This window comes from Zonotrichia leucophrys, chromosome 4A (assembly GCF_028769735.1).
Source record: "Zonotrichia leucophrys gambelii isolate GWCS_2022_RI chromosome 4A, RI_Zleu_2.0, whole genome shotgun sequence".
In the NCBI taxonomy this organism is placed as follows: domain Eukaryota; kingdom Metazoa; phylum Chordata; class Aves; order Passeriformes; family Passerellidae; genus Zonotrichia; species Zonotrichia leucophrys.
The window spans coordinates 3,275,900-3,296,329 of record NC_088174.1 but is presented as its reverse complement, the minus strand read 5'-3'; the positions used below and the strand labels follow the sequence as shown (position 1 = coordinate 3,296,329).

Genomic DNA, 20,430 nt, shown 5'->3' with positions numbered 1-20,430 from the left:
ACTCCATGGAAGTGAAGAATCGATTTTCAGGTGAGTTCCGTGCAGAAATGGAACTCACCATGGAAATTTCCATTTTCCATGGTGAGCTCCATGCAGAAATAGGAGCTTTGCATCAGGAGGAAGGCTGACACCTCACTGCCATAAAGGGATGTCAGGCTCCAGGATGAGCCAAATGGAGCATCCAGCTGCTGCAGGAGCAGCCTGGAACCATTCCACAGAGTGTGAGCCTGCAGCTGCTGCCACTGTGATGTCAGGGCCCGTTGGGGTGCCACTGAAAGGTTGGCACTTCCCCGCAGTGCCAACAGGACACTGCCATTCCTGCAACCCAGACCACCTCAATGCCCCTTCTGCTGGCATTCCAGGAGGATCCTCCTCCTCCAGGAGTTCTCAGTGGGCTGCCTGCAAACCAGCAAGGGTTTTAGCTGAATTTTGGGTTATGCAGCTCTGCAGAAATGATCCAGCAAGTTGTTGCCACAGTGCGTGATTTTCTGTCTGCTGCATCTGCGCTGTATTTTGACCCAGATAAACCCTGGCTGCTGACAGCTCATCTGAGGAGTGAGTAGTGCTTTGCCCTAGGTGCAGCATACCTGGCTTTGGGATCACTGTGGCCTTTCTGCTCTTCCTTAGGAACTGAGCTGAGTTTGGAGCAGCAATGACACTGAGATGGCATTGGTTTGGTAGAGCTCCTGTCAACAGCTTCTGCTAAAAGGGGGGTCTCAATGGGGACAGCATTTGGAATGTGGGGAGCCCTTTGGAGGTTCTATTCCCTATGCACAATAGTTTGGGGAGTCGGTAATTCCCTCACTTTGCTGCTTCAGCCGGCTTCCAAAATGCAGACTGGAAGAGCTTGTCAGAAGTGCTTACAAAAACTGTGCAATTATCTTCAGAAATGAGGGAAAAGATCTTTTTCCCCCATAATTAAAAGATTTTACTAACCACCTGTGCTAAAATAGTGATGACCTTCATGAGGAGATGTAACTTCCCAACAGTGCATGCTCCTGAACTCAGGAGCAATATCAGAATAGAATTCACACAGCTAAGGGGATTTTGGGAAGGCTTTTCTAGGGAAGCATTTTCAGCAAACTAAAGAGAACCAACATATGCAATTTAATAGTAGGAAAACTTCTTTAGCTCTTTGGCAGACTATTGAAGAACAATTTACATTTTCTTGACTGAGTTTCTATTTATTTGCTGGTGAAACAGCACAAAAAATAGAAAGATATAGAAAAAAATTAATCTGGTATTTTGTCCTGTTCTGTTGCTTACTTTGGAAAAGAACTGTTGCTCCTGGAGGGATTATGTGAAATAAAAATGCTCTTTTATTTGGGCTGACTTGTTCCATGGAGGATGCCCCACAAGAGGCAGTTTTCTAACAGCATCTGGTTCATCTTCTCTTGCCCACTGCAGATCTGATCATCCAGTTATCCAGAGGTGCATACATGGCAACCTGTCCTTTGGTGAGTGGGAAAGGAACCTTTGACATTCCTAGAGTTTAAGAACTGTGGAGTGAGCTGTGTATGAACTTTGCCTGCTCCAACAGTGTGCCACCCTGAAAAAATGTCCATGTCTGGTTTTGCAGCAGCAGCAAAGGGATCCCTGGCTGTTTCCTCAATTTCTGTTCAAAGCTTTTAAACAAATTGAAGTCTGGTTTTGCTGGGGGAAGATTGTGGGTTTAGCCATGGTGGAATATCTAATTCACAGCAATTTTCAATACTGCATAATTGCCCCCTTTTAATTTAGTTTTAACAACTTAGAATTCCCTTTCTAGCAAGTTTCATGATTTATCTTTAGTACAGCTGGATATATAGCTGAGCATAAATAAGGTTATAATTGATAATGTAACTCACTGGAGCCATTGAAAGGAAGTTTTAAATAACAATCCACACTAATAAATGTTGAGTTGCAGTAACAATCCTAGAGAGAGGCATGACATCCACTGGACAAATTTATTAAGGTTAATATTAAGCATTTTAAATAGAGCAACAGGGAGGTGTGAAGGTGTAAAATGGTGCCTTTGATTTGCTTCAGTTCTCTAAGTGGCCTTTAAGCTTTAAAGCAATTGGAAACAGCAAATTTGGGGCAACTTGATGTAGTGCTCTGCCCCTGCAGAGCAGCAGCTGGGGTTGTTTCAACCCCCCATAATTTATAGATATTTAAATTGTACTGGGACACGTGCAACAGAGAATTGAGGCTGTAGGACCACGTGCATGTCTAGGTCAGTATCTGATGTCACAGCAGTTGAAAGTTGTGTGTAACTATCAAACCTCCCAAATGGCAGAAGGGAGACTCTCACACCTGTCCCCAAGCCACAACATTGCCACCAGAACCTCAGCTGGCTCTTTCCCTTCCTGGACAAGAGGATAATGAGAAGAAGGTGGACAAGGAACCTGCAGCTGTTTCCTCAGGAGGATCAGTAAGTGCCAGTTTTGGTTACCATTGGTGCAATTGAGAGTTTCTGCCATTCAGCAGCTGCCATTCACAGCTGGAGTCCTGCCATGACATTGTGCTTCACCCCAGCCAGTGGCACCTGGAAAACTGGGTTTGAATTTCCCTTTTAATCATTAGTTTCCCTTGCAGGATACAGGAGAAATTGTCTCCTGGATGTACCTGCCCCTCTGCACAAAATCCATGAAAATTGAACATGTAACTGGCCATGAACTTGCTTCGGTTTTATTCATTCAGTTTGTGATGTGGACAGCAAAAAGCTGTTTAGAGCAGTGGATATGGCTGACAGGCATCTTCCTGAGGGTTTGCATTTGGAATACAAGCACAGGGGATCCCTGCCAGCTCCCTTCCTGACACTGATTTCTCATCACAGATCCACACGAGCTCTCTGCTGGGAGCTGAAGATGCAGATGATGAGACACTTCTCCTGTCTGACACCCTCAGCAGAAGCTCAGGTGCTCTGGACAAACCCAGGGTCCGGCCGCAGAAGAAATTCTGTGTGACAGAGGAAGTGCTGGAACAGCTGAGTACGTGTGCTGTGCCTCTTGTCTGGCCTCAGCTGCACCAAAGGGACACAGGAAGCAGAATTCTCTCTGGGCATCCCTCAGGGCAGCTCAGACTGGGTTCAGTTTCCCTGCCCTTCCATCTGTGCTGAAAGCAAAAGCAGGGAGGGTTTCTGATTCAGCAGAAGGTGCTGTGACCTAGTGAATGAACTACTGAATTCCTGAGTGCTGATGGCCTAATCAAGCAGGATATTTGGGTTCCTAAATTCTCTTTTGTCCCCTGACAAGTCATTGGAGCAAAAATACTTCACAGCAACCTATTAGACTGAAGACAAGCAGTGTGGTCCTTCAAATGGCACAGGCAAGGATATCACCAGAACTTAGCCTGGTAACCCATCATGAGGGTCCTGGATCCTAAAGCCCCATCATTATTGATTATAACATAAGATGCTGTTCTTTAAAATCATAAAGACAATCCATTGGTGAACTGCTGAAAGTTGGGAAGGTCCCCTTCTCTCCTGGAAACACTTTGCACAGTTTCTTAAAAATGAATCCCAGAACCCAAGGTGCATTAAATCTTTAGAAATATTAAACCTTTTGTTGAATCACACAAAGGGTTTATTCCCAGGAAAATAAAGGCTGTGTTGTTTTAGCTCTCCTAAATATTTGTAGAAAACAAACTCTTGCTTTGGTACCTGGTCTTTCCTGTCTCTTGTGGATATTTCTGCTGGTGCTTTGCTTCCTGTCAAGGTAACTCTTCAAAAAGAAATATATGTGGAAATATCTGTGCTTTGGAGCTGCCTCTGTTGCTGTTGTTGCCCACAGAGGGCTCACAGCCAGACACTGGGGCTGCATTTCCCATCTGCTGGAGGGTGGTGTCTGTTTGCAGTGAGCATCCTGCATTTCATTTCTTTCAGGGGGCATTGTCAACGAGGGGGACCCTAAGACCAAATACATTGATTTTGTTCAAGTTGGCCAAGGGTAAGTCCCATCCCAGTTACTCCTACAAAACCATGGCTGGGCATTTTGCTGCTGTAATATCAAGTGTGAATCCAGGCAAGCTCCAAACATGATGTGGGTTTAGATCCTCCCATCTCAGTACAGGTCAGAATTAATAATTGTGGTCAAAAGGTGTTGTCAAAGAAAACTCGATGCTGGCAGTGCCTCACCTGCAACAAGGAGCAGAACCTGAAAAATCTCCCATTCCTCAAACCTTATTGCCTAAAAGAGCACCTTACTACCCCAGAGCTGTCAGGTAAAAGTTCTCAGTAACACTTGTTTCAAATATTTTGCTAAAAAATATTTGGTACTCTGGATTATACGCTTGCAGGATCTGAAAGATCTCCCATCCCTCAAACCTTATTGCCTAAAAGAGCACCTTACCACTCCACAGCTGTCAGATAAAAGTTCTCAATGACATTTACTTCAAATATTTTGCTTAAAAAAAATTCAGCAATGCAGATTATAACCACGTAGTTTAGCAATTGAAACTGGAGGTGAAATAATAAACTTTTGCACTGTCATACAAAATCCCACCCAGTGTAGTCTGAAGCATGCATTCCCTGGGCAAAAAAGACACACAGAGGCACAAAAAGAAGGAAAAACCCCTATGCAATAAGGCAAAATGGATAAAATTTAAATATTTCTCAGTTTTTGTAGGCACACCCTCCCCCTGCTCTTAGGTTTTGAAGATCTGTGCTCCAGCTCTTTTTCTTCAGAGGGCTGCTGTGCTGCTGTTTGAAGAATAGGTGAACCAAGGTGTTTTAAAACACTTCATGCAGCAGAGATCTCCTGTCTGGGCTGGCTTTCACCCCCAGCACCTGAACTGCTTCTCCTTTCTTCACTGCTCTTTTGTTTCCAGGGGTTTCGGGACTGTTTACAAAGCCACGGACCCAGCCACAGGAGAAGTGGTGAGTGCCAACACCCCCAGCACACTGAGCAGCTCTTCAGGGCTTTCCCCTCTGCTGAAGCTTTGGGTGCCCAGTAGAGCTTTCCTGCACAGCCTTTCCTCAAACACAGAGCAGTGGCAGCCTCCAAAAACTCATTTTGGACAGGCTTTTTTCCTACTCAGGTCCAGAAAGAATGCTAGAGGGCCAGTGGAGGGACATAATTAAGGCTTAAAATACCAGAGAATGGGTTATTTCTTTAGAAACCCAGAAAATAATTGCAAATCTGAACTGTGGAGTTCAGATTGCTCATGGAGTAGCAAAATCGAAATCGGAGTAGCAAAATCGAAGTTCAAGAACTGATAAATGTTGTGGGATTGTAATTTTTTAAGTGCTATGATCTTTTAGGATGGGATTTTATCCATCATGTACACATGTGTTTGCTTTGTTATGCAACCAAGACAAGCAGCGGTTGCTGAAATAATGGCCAAACTCCATAGAATTGCTGAAGGATTCCCAGCTGTTTTGATATATTTTCCCAGTCCCAAAATTCTGCTTGCAAAACCTGTGTGAATGACAACAGAGGTAATAAATTGAGGCCATCAGGGAAGAATGTGGGTGCAAGGTGTTGTCAGAGATCTGTGGGTGATAGTTTAGGGACATTTTTGCAGAGTTTAGAAGGCAAAATGTGTCTGGCAAGTGTCCTGTAAGTGGCACCCAAGCAAGTGGAGAAACCAGCTGTTGTCCTGTCACTTCCTGATGTCTGATCACAAGGTCACAGGGCAGTTGGCACAGCCCAGCCCCATCCTTCCAAAAACACTCTCTCCATGGTCATTTTGCTCTATCCAAGCTAGGCACCCCCAATGCAGCAAATAATGTGTTCTGACTCCATGATTCAAAGGCTGAACAATTGCTTTATTAAAACTATACTATATTACACTAATACTATATTATCACTATACTAAAGAAAACCCATAACTCTCTCCAGACAAACACAGCTTTGAGTGATTGGCTAATCACTCAAAACCACTTTCACTTGTGTCCAATTAACAACTCACTTTGGGTAAACAATCTCCATAACACATTCCACATGTGAAAAAACGGGAGCAGTGACTAGGGATAAGAATTGTTTTCTCTTCTCTCTGTGCTTCTCACTGCCTTCCCAGGAAAAATCCTTGGGGAGTTGTGCCTGCTGCTCTCTGTGAAGAGAGCTGTGGCTACAGTGCTCTCCTGCAGCAGAACTTTTGGAGCCCATGGCCCCACTCTCATTTCAGGTGGCCCTAAAGAAGATGCCTCTCCGCAGACGGAGCAGGAAGGAACTCCTTGTCAACGAGATTCAGATCATGAAGGAAAACAGGCATCCTAATATTGTCAATTACATAGACAGGTGAGTGGTTCTGCTGTTAGCATGGGAATGTTTGTTCACACACAGCAAGGCAAAGGTTAAAAAACCCCTTTGGGCACTGGCAGAACATGGAGCTCTTTCTTATTTCTCTATTCATCTCCAGTGGATTGGTGGAGATGGCCTTGGGTCTCCATTAATCTTTTCTGGTGTATGTAGTTGGAAACCTCTTTGCAAAACCTGGATGTGCCATGTCTTACTAAAACAACAGCCTGTCAGTTCATTACCTCTGTGATGTTTTGGGGTTTAGTTTTTACAGGTTGACCATATTTTCTATGCCTTAATGATAAGTGCTGATAAACCATCAGAGAAATTATATTCCTTGGGCTATTCCCACCATTTTCCATTGCTGTGGAAGCCAGGAAGACTTAAATTCTCATTTGCAGAGCCACATAATTTGCCAGCTTTTACACAGTTTTTCCTGTTTCTGACTGTATTTTATGCAGTGTTTTCCAAATGTTTGGCCAACATCTGTCCTGAGTGCTGCAGAGCCTCCTCCCATGGATAACTCTGGAGTTGTGTTGCCTTGTTCCTGGAGTGAATGGTGGAAGTGATAAATTAAGATAATGACTCAGTTGATGGCAACTGTCCTGGTTCCAGATTGATCTCTGCTGTTACTAAATTGCATTTTTCCTTTCATTTCTCATGACCCTTTCTCATTTAGACTGCACAGGTTCCAAATACTCTGTAGCCTGCAAGGAATGTCTCTCCATTTCATTCTGCCTCCATTTACAAGTGACATGGAAACAAAACTCCCCTGCAGTCTTTCCCACAAGGTAATTTAGCTGTGCACATTCATCTCCATGCCTTTGTTTTCTTCTCTCAGCTACCTGGTGAATGAAGACCTGTGGCTTGTGATGGAATATGTGGATGGAGGCACTTTAACCAGCGTTCTTGTCCGAGTCTTAATGGAGGAAGGAATGATAGCTGCTATCAGCAAGGAGGTGAGGGACCCTGCTTGGGCTTCCAACAGCTTGGACAGGAGTGACTTCATGTTCAGAGCTTTATTTGCTGCTGTTATGAAATGTAAAATAAAAGGGTGTCTTGGTTTGAAAAGACAGGTGTCTATTAAGGAAGGCAGGAGCTTCTCTTGAAATGGAAAATGTAAACCCTCTCTCTCTGAATTATTATAATTTTGAAATTAAGAGGCTCTCAGGTAAAGATAAGGGAATAGGAATAACAGTTCTATACTAGGAAAGTTAAAAATGCAAATGCAATAGTACACTGCCAACACAACCACAGGCAGTGGAAGACAGAAAATGGGCAAAATCTTGGAAAAGATGGGGTCACTCACAAAGATGTATTTTGTGAGAAATGGACTTAAAGAAACCCCAAAAAGCCATGCCACAAAATCACAAAGTGTACCTAGATCCACACCTCTATTCCCTATGGCTCTTCTCCCAGAACAGAATTCTTTTGTCAGAAGATTTGACTAGGAAAACATTCCATTTTTGTGAGGTGTTGTGAATTGTTTTTACTACTTGTAATAACCATCCTGGGTCTGAGTATTTTTGTAATGCAATGCCATGCAGCAGAGAACCTGTCCACTTTATAGCTTTGCTCTCAATATTTGTTACTCATTGTTTTCTCATCTAAATGTACATTTGCAAAACGTGTGTCAACCTAAGACAAAGGGCATCTGAGTGAGCTTCCTGCCAATACAACTACATTTCTTATACTCTGTTATTGGACACTTTTGTCAGTCTCTTTTTTAATTTAACATTCTAAACTTTGCCTCATTAAACTGGAGCATGTCTGCACTGCATTCTTGGCCTGTGAAAGCAAACATGCTGGTGGCAGTATTTTAAACTAACAGCAAATTAAAAGAGAGCCTCATTTCTCACAGCCCTCAGCTTAAAAGGAGAGCATTGCACCCCAAATGGTGTTTGTTTCTGAAAAGTGAATAATGTGCTGCTTAATGTGCTGTTGAGGCCAACATAAAACCTCTGTCATGCAGCCTCCCACACAAAAGTGATCCACTTTATAATGGAGGGAGAGATATTTTTTTTGACAAATCCTCCTTTGTCACCTGGATGGAGAGAGCAGAACCACTGCAGCCATTCTGGCTGGGTCAGGAATGGTCAGTCTATATCAACAATTGGTGTTTCACCTAGAAATTCAATCTTTTAGAGCCATTTCCTTGTCTTGTGTGATGAAATGAGGTTAACTAACTTTTACCCTCATGGGTTTTGTCTCAGTGCCTCAAAGCTCTGGATTTTCTTCATTCAAATAATGTGATCCACAGAGATGTCAAAAGCGACAATATTCTTCTTGGGATGGACGGATCTGTGAAACTGAGTAGGTGTTCTTGGTCGGGCACAGCATCCCTGTGTTCTCAGACACAGAGGGGGGAATTCTTGTGCTTGGTTCCATGGTTCAAGCTGGCTTTGACAGTATTTTTGTTTTCCTCCTCAGCTGATTTTGGCCTGTGTGCTCAGCTGAGCGCGGAGCGGAGCACACGGTGCACAATGCTTGGCTCTCCTTACTGGGTAGCACCAGAAATCGTGAAAAGAAAGGAATATGACACCCAAGTGGACATCTGGGCCCTTGGGATTGTGGCCATTGAAATGCTGGAGGGAGAACCTCCATACTTTAAAGAAAGCCCCATCCAGGTAAGGTGCAAACACTGTCAGATGCCACTGTCTGTCTTGCCAATCTGTCCCATTCTTTGTCTCCCATGAACCAAAATCCCACTTAAATCAGCCTGAAATAGTTCCACCAAGGCCCACTTCTAGAAATGTCCCTGCAGAACATCTCATCAGAGGAGAAGTGACCTGTGCCAGTGCAAAAATGTGCCTTTTTGGCCTCCAGCACTGCTTGAGTTCCTCCTCCTGTGTTTGATCTCTCTCTAAGCTAGAGCCAGGAATGACAGCAAGTTTCTCCAATTGGGAAATTATTATGAAAAGCATTACAAGTGTATCTGCAGGCCCAGAAGTCTTTTCAAATTCTGACCAGTGCCTTTAAGGGAGGGTCACTAGTTCTAGTGATGCCATAATTATGTATTACCCAAAAAAAATTCTAGAAGTATATTTTAGCAAAGCTACTTGTAGGAAACCTATTTTGAAGCTTTCAGTTTTAGATCCTAATTCTTTGAAACAATGAGTTCTTATACCAAACAAGCAAGGAATAGTGGAGGAATGTATACCAGGATAAAATCTCATGGTTATCAGCTGAAACCAGGTTAAATGCTGCACAGTTAATTCCTGAGGAAGACAGCAGTTCTGAAGACTTCAGTCTTCCACTCTTTTTGAAGGAGTTCCCTGACTTTTGGATTGCTTTTGCCTTGTATAAGGCAGCAAACCCAGATGAAGAGAATGATTTCCAGATCCCAGAATATTCTGAGTTGGGAGGGATCACCAAGTCCAGCTCCTGAGTGAATGGCCCATCTGGGGATTGCTGTTACCAGCACCATGCTCTGACCAGCTCAGCTACACTTAGGGTCGTTATCCCCACTGCTCTGGAGACTGACGGTTCCCTCCTTCCTTGCCCTCAAACGCTGATCACAGCCCCTTGAGAGGCACCAGGAGCTCTCAGACAGCCAGGAGGGGCCTGCAGTGGAGCTGTCAGCCCAGGGATGGTCAGTGGCTGTCCCGTGCTTCCTCTGTCCCCAGGCTCAGCGCCTGATTGCCCGGAACAGGTACCCCCCTCTGAGGATGCCCAGCAAGATGTCAATTCTGTTCCACGCCTTCCTGCACTCCTGCCTGGACACCAACCCCAGCATCCGCTGGACAGCCAGGGAGCTCCTGCAGGTACAGGCCCAGGGGCTGCAGGGGAAAGTCTCCTCTCCTGATAATCCCCAGTTGTGACCGTGTTCGCAGGGGTTCTTGGATCAGGGAAGAGACGAGGATCTGACTCCATGTTTCAGAAGGCTTGATTTATTATTTTATGATGTATATTACATTAAAACTATACTAAAAGAATAAAAGAAAGGATTTCATCAGAAGGCTGGCTAAGAATAGAAAAAGAAAGAATGATAACAAAGGCTTGTGTCTCAGAGAGAGAGTCCAAGTCAGCTGGGCTGTGATTGGCCATTAATTAGAAACAACCAACATGAGACCAATCACAGATGCACCTGTTGCATTCCACAGCAGCAGATAACCATTGCTTACATTTTGTTCCTGAGGCCTCTCAGCTCCTCAGGAGGAAAACTCCTAAGGAAAGGATTTTTTATAAAGGATGTCTGCAACACCCAGTCTGGGTGCTTTGCAAGGTAGAATCATAGAATCGTTTGGCTTGGAAGGGACCTTTAAAGTCCATCTGGTCCAACCTCCCTGCCATGAGTGGGGACATCTTCAACTAGATCAGGTTGCTCAGAGCTCTGTCTGACCTGACTTTGGATGTTTTCAGGGATGGGGCATCTAACACCTCTCTGGACAACCTGTGCCAGTGTTTCACCACCCCTAGCATAAACAGTTTCTTCATTAGACCAGAATGTCTCCTATTTTAATTTAAAACCATTATCCTTTGTCCCTTTGCAACAGGCCCTACTAAAAGTGGGTCCCCTTGAAGTTTTGAAAGGCTGCAGTAAGGTCTCCCTGGGGCCTTCTCTCCTCCAGGCTGAGCAATCCCAGTTCTCTTGGCCTTTCCTCAGAGGAAAGGTGTTCCATCCACCCTCTGACCATTTCTGTGTTGTATTTTGGGAGTGCATTCAGCTTTAGCTGGTGGCAAGAGAACTGCAGTAGAATGGTGCCAGGTACAGAGGCCCAAAATGGTGCTGGTGGAAAAGGAACCCAGTCCCAGCCCAGCAGTCAGAGATTTGGCTGTTCTTGTCTTGGTGCTGAAAACCTGCACCTCGGTGTTCTTCAGAACAGCACAGCCCTAAATCCTCATGGGATCAACCTTTCTTAGAGGTGCTGGAGTTCCCTGTGGAACAGCTTGCACTCATCTTTTCTGACAACTAAAGCAGCCCCTACCTTTAGAAAAAAGGAACCTAAGTGAGTCCTTTGAGTCTCCTGAAATGGAAAAAGCCCTAAGGCAGCAAGTGGCATTCCCAGAGTGCTGGCAGGGTCAAAATCCCAGCAAGCTGAAGACACCTTGATAAATTGATTATTGCCTCTGACAGCAAGGTCTGAATATTAAGACTGAAGTAGAGATGGTCCCCTCAGTCCTATTTATGTGTATTTCTGGTAAGCAGAGAATTCACGCTTCCTCTTGTGAGAAACTGGCTTTGGAAAGTAACAGTTCCTTTCTTTCTTTCTTTTTTTCCCCTTGGGCAGCATCCATTTTTACGAACAGCCGTGAGTCTCTCTGTCCTGCCTGACTTGATCTGTGTAGCCAGGAAAGTCTGTCAGACCACAGAAACAGCTCAGGACAGCAGTGCCAACACAGAGCAAAAGAAGGAATAAAATTTTCACTCCTTTGTGAGATTTGCTCCCTTCTCACCCAATTATTCCATTCACTTCTGAATTATTGGTTGCTTCTCAAAGATGCAAAGTCCCAATTATGGGGGTTTTGGAATGGTTTGGAAATGGGGAAGGGTTTCCTTCATTCATCAGCTCCAGACCACGCTGGCTCTGGAATGCCCACGGGCTGGGTTTTGCCCACCTGTGGCACTTCTGGGTGAGGGAGAAAGTGCAATGCATTTCCAGCCAAATGGGGGAGGCAAAACATCCTGTTGGATACACACAGTCAGCTGGGACTGTGGAGTGTTTGGAGAATTCCCTGTCCTCCCTCCACCTGGCAGAACACGTTGACACAAAAAATGTATACAGATTACAGAGAAAGATATGTATATAACATAGATTGCTAAAGGGGAAGGGGTGTGCAAATGTATAGAGACACGTGATATACTGGATAATTATTACATGTATAAATATACATGTGTATAATTATTATATGTATAAATATTTATAGAATATACATATTATTATATATACTACATATGTATATACACTATATATATATATAATGTTTTTACATAATTATATGTATAGATAGTGTGTTGCAGAGCTATGGACATACATCTACCTTGTACCTTATATTGTCCCCTATGCACAAACCCCCCCATAACTCTCCTGAACTGTAGTTCGTTATATAATGCTCCTTTTTAATATATATATATATATAATATATAAAAGATATAAAAATATATATCAGTATATACATATATACATTATACATACATGAAATATATATCAGTATATACATCTATATAGTGGGGGTGTGTATATATAGTGTGTGAATATAGGTATAAATGTATATATGTACATATATTAAAATATATTAAATTTTTAATATTCATATATGTGTGTATATATATGTGTATATATATATTTTTTTTTAATTAACTCACAGGTGCTTCTATACCTGTTACACAGTGTGTAGAGAGCTATAATAGCGTGCATAGGACAACTATATAAATTAAACACTGTTTTTATCCGGGTGTATTGTACCCACCGCGGTCAGGTGTCGGTACCTGGCCGTGGTCACACCTGTGTGGGTGGACACCGAGCGCCCTCTCGCGGCCGCAGCAGGCGCAGAAATCACTAAAATTGAATGTTTTTGTAAAATTTTATTTAGGTCACTTCGTATTGAAAAGTTACAAAATGTTGCAATGAAATATTTTACACCCTTTCCCACCTGTTTTTATTTTTGAGGTGGTTCGAGTGTGTACATAAATGCAGCCCTTCTACCCTCCCAAAAAACCAACCCCAAGATATTTTCCCACATGCTGATATTGTTACAAAATGAACAATTTTAAGTACCAATGTTAAAAGCAGGCAGCAGCACAAGCCCCTGTCAGCCTGCCCTTGCCTGGCTTCACCTGGGAAGGCAGAAGCATCTGTAAACCAGCAGAGCCAGCTGTGTTCCCAGGCTGGATCAGCTCCTGATGGGAAAACCAAGCAGTTCCCAAAAATAATCACTGCAGAGGTGCAGGCATCCTGCTGAGCCTCCTGCAGCTCCCAGCCCTGCCAGTCCCTCAGGGCAGCACTGGCCAGCAGTGCCTGTCCCCATGCCACAGGGACAAACTGGGGCGATCTCTGGAGCTGGCACAGTGATCAAGGCCTAGAAGTCACCATGTCTGTGCCCCCCACCCTGAATTCCCACTTTGCCAGATTGTACATGCCTGAAAACTGCTGGTCACACTCCCTGTGTCCCACTGGTGCTGGGGACAGCCCTGGACAGAGCCTGGCACAGGCTGCTGGTGCTGGCATTGGGGCCAGGCCTGTGTGGCTGCAAGGAAAGAGCCAAGGGACTGCCCTCCAGCTTGGGGCTGAGCTGGCTTTGTGCCCTCAGTGGGCGCAGGAGCCTTCTCAGCCAAATTGTGGGGCAGGGAGGCACAAACCCCTGGTGCCATCCCGGTGTGGTACGTTTTCCAGGCTAAACACTGATCTTTGGGCAAGCTATGCCCTGGGAATGGTCTCCATCCCATAGGGAATGGCCCCCATCCCATAGGGAACACTGCAGGAAGCAGCTCCCACAGCCTGGAGCACAGTGTGAGGAAAAGCAAAGCAAGCAGCTCTCAGTGCAGGACTAGGGCAGCCCTGACCTTTGCAGTTCCCCTCATCCAAGCTCTGGTCTGCATGAGACAGTTATGCTTTATGCTTTTTTATGCTTTTAAAGAGAGAAATCTCAGCTTACAAACATTTCTGGAGTCAGCAGCCCTGAAGCCATGAGCTCACAGAGAATGTCACCTGCCTGTGGGGCCTGTAGTTCACACCTCTGACAAGATCTCTACTGTGACAAAGGGCCTGAGCCCAAACTGTCTGAAAATAGCTGGGTTTTGGTCCTTGGTACATGCAAGCTGATGGCACTGCAGCATCATTCACAGCCCCACAGACCATTTCTGGCACATCAAAGAAAGCATTTTCCTACCACAGCAATGATCCTTTTGGAGCCCTGAGGAGACCTTTTGTGAAAACATTAGCTCTGTCAAGGGCCATTTCATAAACTGTAAAAATCGCACAGTGTGGCTGAAGTGGCTACGAGGCACATAGAAATCCGAATTTCCTGGCTGTGAAAAGGCAGAATGGTCCTTCAGCTTAGAAATCCAAATTTCCTGGCTGTAAAAAGGCAGAATGGTCCCTCAGCTTCACTTTCCCACCCAGAATGTGCAGCTGTGTAAAATCCATTTCTGAGTGTGTGGCACAGAGCCCCGTGCACTGCCAGGGTCACTGCCCAGTGTGCCCACCCCAGACAGCTGCTGAGGGAACCCTGCCCAGGGCTGCAGGGGAAGGGGAGAGCTGGCACCTGGCCCCTGCTGTGAGGGAAATGTGAAATAACGCCCGTCTTCCCTGGTACCCCAGTGAAACTCCAGCAAACATCAGCGTGCCAGCAAGAAATGACTGCAAAATTTTGAGAGTGAGACCTGAGAAGTGCCAGGGAACTGCACCCTGCTTTTACAAACCCACCTTTCTCATGAGCTCATTTTCTCCTCTTTTGGGCTGGTGCTACACCCACCAAAACAAGAGGGCTGTTATCCCATTTTTAGCATTATGTGGCTTAAACAAAGCAAAGAGGCTCCCATTACTGAATCTGTGCTCTGAGCAAAGCCCCAGCTGAACTGTGAGGTGCCCTTGGATAGAAATAACTGTGAGTCATCAGCTCAAGGTGGAGAAGAGAACAATCACAAAGTCAATCTGAGAGCCTTTGGGTGGACAAAGTTGGTATTTGCTGTGGTGTTCAAGCAGGCATTGCAAGATCTGCCCCTCTATTTTAGTGTTGTCCTGGCAAGACTGTCTTAAGGCCATGAGCTATGACTGAGCTCCTCAAGTAGTGACATTTTCACCAAGGAACAGAAACACCTAATCTGTAGTGAAATTCATCAAGAAATGTATATCCTTTTATGGGAAGGATATGGAAAAAAAATCCCCACGAATCCCCCTTGTATTTGCCAGTCCCCAAGCTGCTGGTGGGTGCCTGAAGGAGCTGCAGCCATTCCTGCCTGCATCCTCAAGGATGCTCCCATCCTCACAAGCTTACCTCAGTATTCCATTTGGCCCCTCTCCTGTCACCCTGTTCTTCTAACTTCTTCTAATCCTTCTGATGTTTACATTCTTGTAATGGAGTTTCTCACGCACTTTTATGTAAATAATTATTGTTTTTACATTCCTCTCTGGAGGAGGAGAAATCTGATGGACTGTTGGTTTGTCCAGTGTCATTGGAGAAGTGGCACTTTCATCCTCCAATGCACTGTCACTTTTGAAAGTCTAGAAATGTTAGAGTCCAGAAATAAACCACCCTTCTTCTTCCCTTGCTGGTCCACGTAGTTTTGTTTTGTGTCATATTGCGACGCTCTCCTACTGCATGAGCTGTATCATAGATATGTATGAATATGCATTCCCCCTTTCCCAACGGAGGGCTTTTCTTTCCCCCCTTTAAAGCGATTATGCTGATGCGCTCCCCGCGCTGCCCAGCGGTGACAGCAGCTCCGCGTGGCTGCGCGGCGCTCAGAGCTCGCCGAGGTCATCGCTGCACAGCACGGTGACGCTGATGTGCCCCGGCACCTCGGCCGCTTCCCCGCCGCCCCTGCCCCGCAGCTTCAGCCGCTGCTGCAGGCGGGGCTCGCCGGGGGACGCTGCCAGCACCGCCTGCCCCAGGAGCTGGTCCCTCAGGAGGTTGCTGTTCCACACCTGGCGACAAGGGGACACAAGGAACGCGGCTGTCACACTCCGCCGGGAAGGGTCACCCCCGATAACCCCTTGGAAAAGTGTGCGTCTAAATTTAGCTAGTTGTCTAGAGAGCATGAGGGAGAGTCTGGATTTGCATGCTCATTTACATAGACTATGCAAATAAGGAGAGAAATGCAGCGTTTTGCTTTCTAGGTCAGAGCCTGCCTAGGAGTAAAACCTACCCATAGTAGCCTGTCTGAGCCGCTCTGCCTGTCTGTGCTCACCTCTGCACCTCCTCAGTGCTAGAGTTTTAGAGCCTGGCCCACAGACTAGGCTGAAGACTAAGTTTTCCGGGACTGCACCATCTCAATACCAAGCTCTATTTCTCCAGCTAGCGCTGAGGTAAACAGTGAGGTCCAGTTCTCACAGGACTAGAACTCAGGGTAGAAAACTTCTTAATAACAGCCTTAGCTTTGGGTGTGTTTCAAACACTGAGTCTGGACAGCACTTGGCTTTTTTTGTCTCTGTTTTTATCAGGTACCACACGGGGCAAAAGGAATTCTGTAAATTCCTTCAAAGCCTTGGAATTAAACATTCCTTGGAAAGAAATATACATTGGAATTAAACATTCCTTGGAATGAAACATTCCTTGTGATCCCCAAGTGCCATCAGCTGGTGCTTGTGGAGCAGCAGAGCTCCAGGCAGAGCCCAGCAAGGGGAGCAGAGGCTCTCACTCTTCTCTCCTGGGTCACACAAAGAACAGCTGGCCCAGTGAAGCCCAGGGCTGCTGCTGTGCTGCCCCCCGTGCCCTGGGGCTGTCTCACCTGGATGGTGACAGGACTGTCGATGTCCTTCCTGTAGAAGATCACCTGGGTGTTGAACACGGGGCTGGTGGTGTCGTGCTGCACCGGGGAGCGCCGGCTCTGGTTCTCACACTTGATGAGCACGTAGGGATCTGCCCCTGGAACACAATCAGCAGCACAGCTCTGGGCACACAGAATGGCAGCTGAGAGCTGCCCAGAAACCCAGCAGAGACAATCCCCTCCTGTGCCTGGCAGCACCACAGGACAGGGCACCAGAGCACATCACAGCCACTGCTCCCTGTCCAGGTGAAAACACAGAATCATGGAATGGTTTGGGTTGGGAGGGACCTTAAAACCCATCCAGTTCCACCTCTGCCATGGGCAAGGACACCTTCCACTGTCCCAGGCTGCTCCAAGCCCCATCCAGCCTGGCCTTGAACATTTCCAGGGATCCAGAGGCAGCCACAGCTGCTCTGGGCACCCTGTGCCAGGCCTGCCATCCTCACAGGGGACAATTTCTCCCTAATATCCAATCTAACCCTCATATATGACCCCCTGCGATTGTTCAACATTCTAAAATTGCCTTGTTTAGACAATGAGCTTTTTTTCTTTCTTATTTAAGTTGATATTCTCTTTCCTTTACAATGAGGAGCAAGATCCATTTTGGAAACACCAAGCACATTCAAATAGAATGGGCCATTCCATTTCTAATTAATTTTTAATTAAACAAAGGCAATATCATGTTTTTATTTCAACATAACTCTGTCCATTTCTGTTAATGATAGAATTTTTTTCCACACCTTGCAACTTCTTAGATACAGATTTTAAATAAACCCAGGATATCTGTAAGGCTTGTGAGAGTTTCTAACACACTTCTTTTCACCACCTACTTGAAAATACCATTGCAGCCAGAAGGCAGCACAATTTTAGGCAACTTCAGCTTTTTAACAGACCATAGCCAGATGATTTCCCTCAAACTCATCACTCATTTACCAACATGACCAGGTACCAACATGAACAAACCCCATAACAGCTGCATCCAAGGCAGACACAGAGTTTTCCATATGTTGCTCTGTGGTTACACCTGGCCAGAGCTGTTTCCCTGACAACCCCTCACAGCTCCATGGCAGGTAGCAGGATATTGGCTTTTCTGATGGGCAATTGCCTTCTGTGTCACTGAGCTGTGAATTCAGCTCTGGGGCATGGGGTGGCACCAGGCTGTGTGCCAGGGGTGGAAAAGCTGCCCTCTTTGCAAAGCAATTTGGAAAATGGATCTGGATAAAACAGGGTCTTGCCTGTTACCCAATGGTGTTGACAGCTTTGTCAGAGGGCAAAGAGCAGAGCAACACCCAATCATTAACAGTAATTAGGAGATAGAGAGCATAAGGAGGGGTGAGGAAAGGGCACAGAGCTAAAGAGGTGACAGGCACATCTGCTGGATGAGGGAGCAGTTAATGAGGGGACTGGCAAAGTGAAGGGAAAAGGAAAGAAAATATCCGAAGAAAACATTCAAATTCTCAGCAAGACCTCACAGAGGGAGGTAGAAGGGGGACACAAAATGTTCCTGTATGCCAAATGTTCCAAAATGTTCTGACCCCATGATGGCAGTGCTGGATGGGTCAGTTGTTGTAGGAAAACTGGCTCCAATTCCACAACAAAAGCAAGCAGTGGGAGAGCACATGGGGGATCAGATGTTCTCAGCTATGGATGGCCCAGTTCTGTGCCTGGTTTATTTACAGGACAAAGAAAAAACACCAAGGTCTGCTAGAGTGGAAAAGCAATGTCCTGGTATTGGCCATGAGGTGGGAGTGAAACTGAAGCTGCTGCTCAGGAAACAGCTCTGGCAGAGGAAGGAGGGCTGGGTTCAGCTCTGGGGCTCTCAAATGGCTCCAGCCCTGCCCTGAACCCCATAACAGCTCTCCCACCTCAGCCCTGGCCATGCTGCTGCTGTGGAAAGTTGTGCAAAAGAGCAGTGCAATGGAAAAGGTTGGAATCTGTAAAAGCCAGAAACACCTGAACAGTAATGGCATTTCTAAGGCTTAAGGAAATCTGTGCTCACTAGTCTAAGGCTTAGTTTTTGGGTGTTTGAGAACTGTTCTGAGGATATAACACCCACACCCTGCAGCACTGTACCAAAGCAAAAGGCTTTCAGGAAAACACTCCTGAGGGAGCATTGCCAGCTGCATTCCCACTCCTCTGCTGCTCTTCCCAGAACCTGGGGAGCTCTGACAGCCTCAGCCACTGGAAAAGGGCATGGCCCAAAGAGCAGGAACAGTGCTGAGACACAAGCACTGCCCTGGCAATCACAGCAGGTTGTTTGGCCCCTTGCAGGTGAATCTCTGCTTCTCAGGCTGCTCCCAAGGCAGCTCCCACTAAAGAGTCTCTGCTTCCAGGGCTGTCACACACCACAGATCTCAACACTCAGTTCATATTCCAAGTGGTGAAAAACAATTCAATGTGCAAACCCAACGTGGAATGTCAGCAGGAAGACTTAAAAGTGCAAAAGGTGATTTGTTCTCAAAGAGAAACTCAGAGAAAAGGCCTGACAGACAGTAGTGAGAGCCATTTTAAAACCAGGCTGGGGAATGAGTGACAGAAAATCCTCTAGCACAGAGTTTCCCCATCATCCTGCAGACCTGCCACTGTGCCTGGCTCACAGACAGCTGGATCCACTTCAGAACACGCTGACTTGGAGAGAGGTACTTCCACAAGGAGCATCCAGGACTGAGTCTGGATTCATCCACTATTCCTGACAACAGCAAACCATCCATTATCCTCTCCAGACAGAGCAATGGATCAAAGACAGCATCAAGGAGGAGCTTTCCAATAAACATTTAAAATACAAATAAAATAAATTTCCTCTGGCCTGGAACAGGGCTCTAATAACAACCAGCACTGAGCTGTGAAAAATGAAGGCTATCAGAGCAGGAGTAGAAAATGAAAAAGCTAATGACAACTGGGCAAGTTTGCTAATTAACTCAACATCAGGTGCTATAAAGCCATTTTGGTGTCCTTCAGGACACTTCCCTGACAGACACACAGTCATGTATAAAGCATTTAACCCCTGTTCTACTTTACCCAGCTGAAAATGATTATTTGAAAACCACAAAGTCCTCCCTGAAGCACTCTAACGAGGTAAATGTAACACATTGCATGAAGTCTGTGCCATTCAGCTGCCTCCCGGATATTTTCCATTTAGAAAACACACAGCCCTGACAGAAGAACCTTACTAATCCCCACAATTAGCTCCTCAGGAGGATCAGGCTACTCCTGCCCATCCTGACCAGCTATGGACCTGCCCATAACTTGCTGTTGTGCATCCCCATATTCATCTGATCTTTCCACTGGAGTAGGTTTTACAGCAAGATGGAAAAAACAAATCCCATGAATCCTCAGTCTGGGTAATTTCTGATTGCTTACCTGTCAACCCAAATCATCTTTAGAGGACTGAAAATCCAATCCTACTCTCCACACTCTCTTTCCACTTACCTCCTGATCTGTCCTGTTTCTGCAAACCCTCTGCAGAATGGACTTTGATTTGGGTGACTCTGCGTGGGTAGCCACAAAGAAGACTCCAACACGTCATTTTAGGCCTATCTTCCTTCAGCTCCCTGAAAAATCATGGAAAAAGCAACCTAAGCAAAGAATGTCAAGCAAACAATCAGTGGTCGTGGAAATCTGGAATTTTTAGAGATTTGTAGTTTTTCCTTATCAGCCGTTTTTGAATTCTGTGGTGCAGAAATGACAGATGTAAGAAATAAAAAGAGAGCAAAGCAAAGTAAAACAAATTTGTGTTATCTTTTGTGTGGAAGCAAAAGTGGTGAAAAAAACCCCAATTTT

At 45.6% G+C, this 20,430-nt stretch overlaps 2 protein-coding genes across 3 annotated transcripts in view; one reads left to right on the top strand and one right to left on the bottom strand.

Annotated features, from left to right (window-relative positions):
* The first annotated feature begins 4,760 nt into the window (after positions 1-4,760).
* Positions 4,761-11,723, top strand: LOC135447725 (serine/threonine-protein kinase PAK 3-like). Its single transcript, XM_064712813.1, has 7 exons — positions 4,761-4,858; positions 6,109-6,221; positions 7,063-7,180; positions 8,435-8,534; positions 8,652-8,848; positions 9,848-9,985; positions 11,453-11,723. Exons 2-7 carry the CDS (start codon positions 6,124-6,126, stop codon positions 11,579-11,581), a joined length of 780 nt encoding a protein of 259 aa, XP_064568883.1. The 5' UTR covers positions 4,761-4,858; positions 6,109-6,123; the 3' UTR covers positions 11,582-11,723.
* Positions 11,724-12,732: 1,009 nt separating this feature from the next.
* CAPN6 (calpain 6) overlaps positions 12,733-20,430 on the bottom strand; it is a 55,445-nt gene continuing 47,747 nt past the window's right edge. Inside the window, exons 12-14 of one of the 2 annotated variants that reach the window (XM_064713079.1) lie at positions 20,080-20,201; positions 16,612-16,748; positions 12,733-15,808 (exon numbers count right to left, since the gene is read on the bottom strand). In XM_064713079.1, the coding sequence (XP_064569149.1) occupies positions 15,626-15,808; positions 16,612-16,748; positions 20,080-20,201 (442 nt within the window). In that variant the 3' untranslated portion in view covers positions 12,733-15,625. The remainder of the gene's footprint in view (positions 15,809-16,611; positions 16,749-20,079; positions 20,202-20,430) is intronic. The other variant, XM_064713080.1, reaches the window with a different exon arrangement.

Excerpts from the sequence above, each read along its gene's own strand:
- LOC135447725 (XM_064712813.1), top strand. The coding sequence starts at position 6,124 with ATGCCTCTCCGCAGACGGAGCAGGAAGGAACTCCTTGTCAACGAGATT. Across the intron at positions 6,222-7,062 it reads ATTGTCAATTACATAGACAG|CTACCTGGTGAATGAAGACC; the intron begins GTGAGTGGTTCT and ends TTCTTCTCTCAG. Across the intron at positions 9,986-11,452 it reads CAGCCAGGGAGCTCCTGCAG|CATCCATTTTTACGAACAGC; the intron begins GTACAGGCCCAG and ends CCCCTTGGGCAG.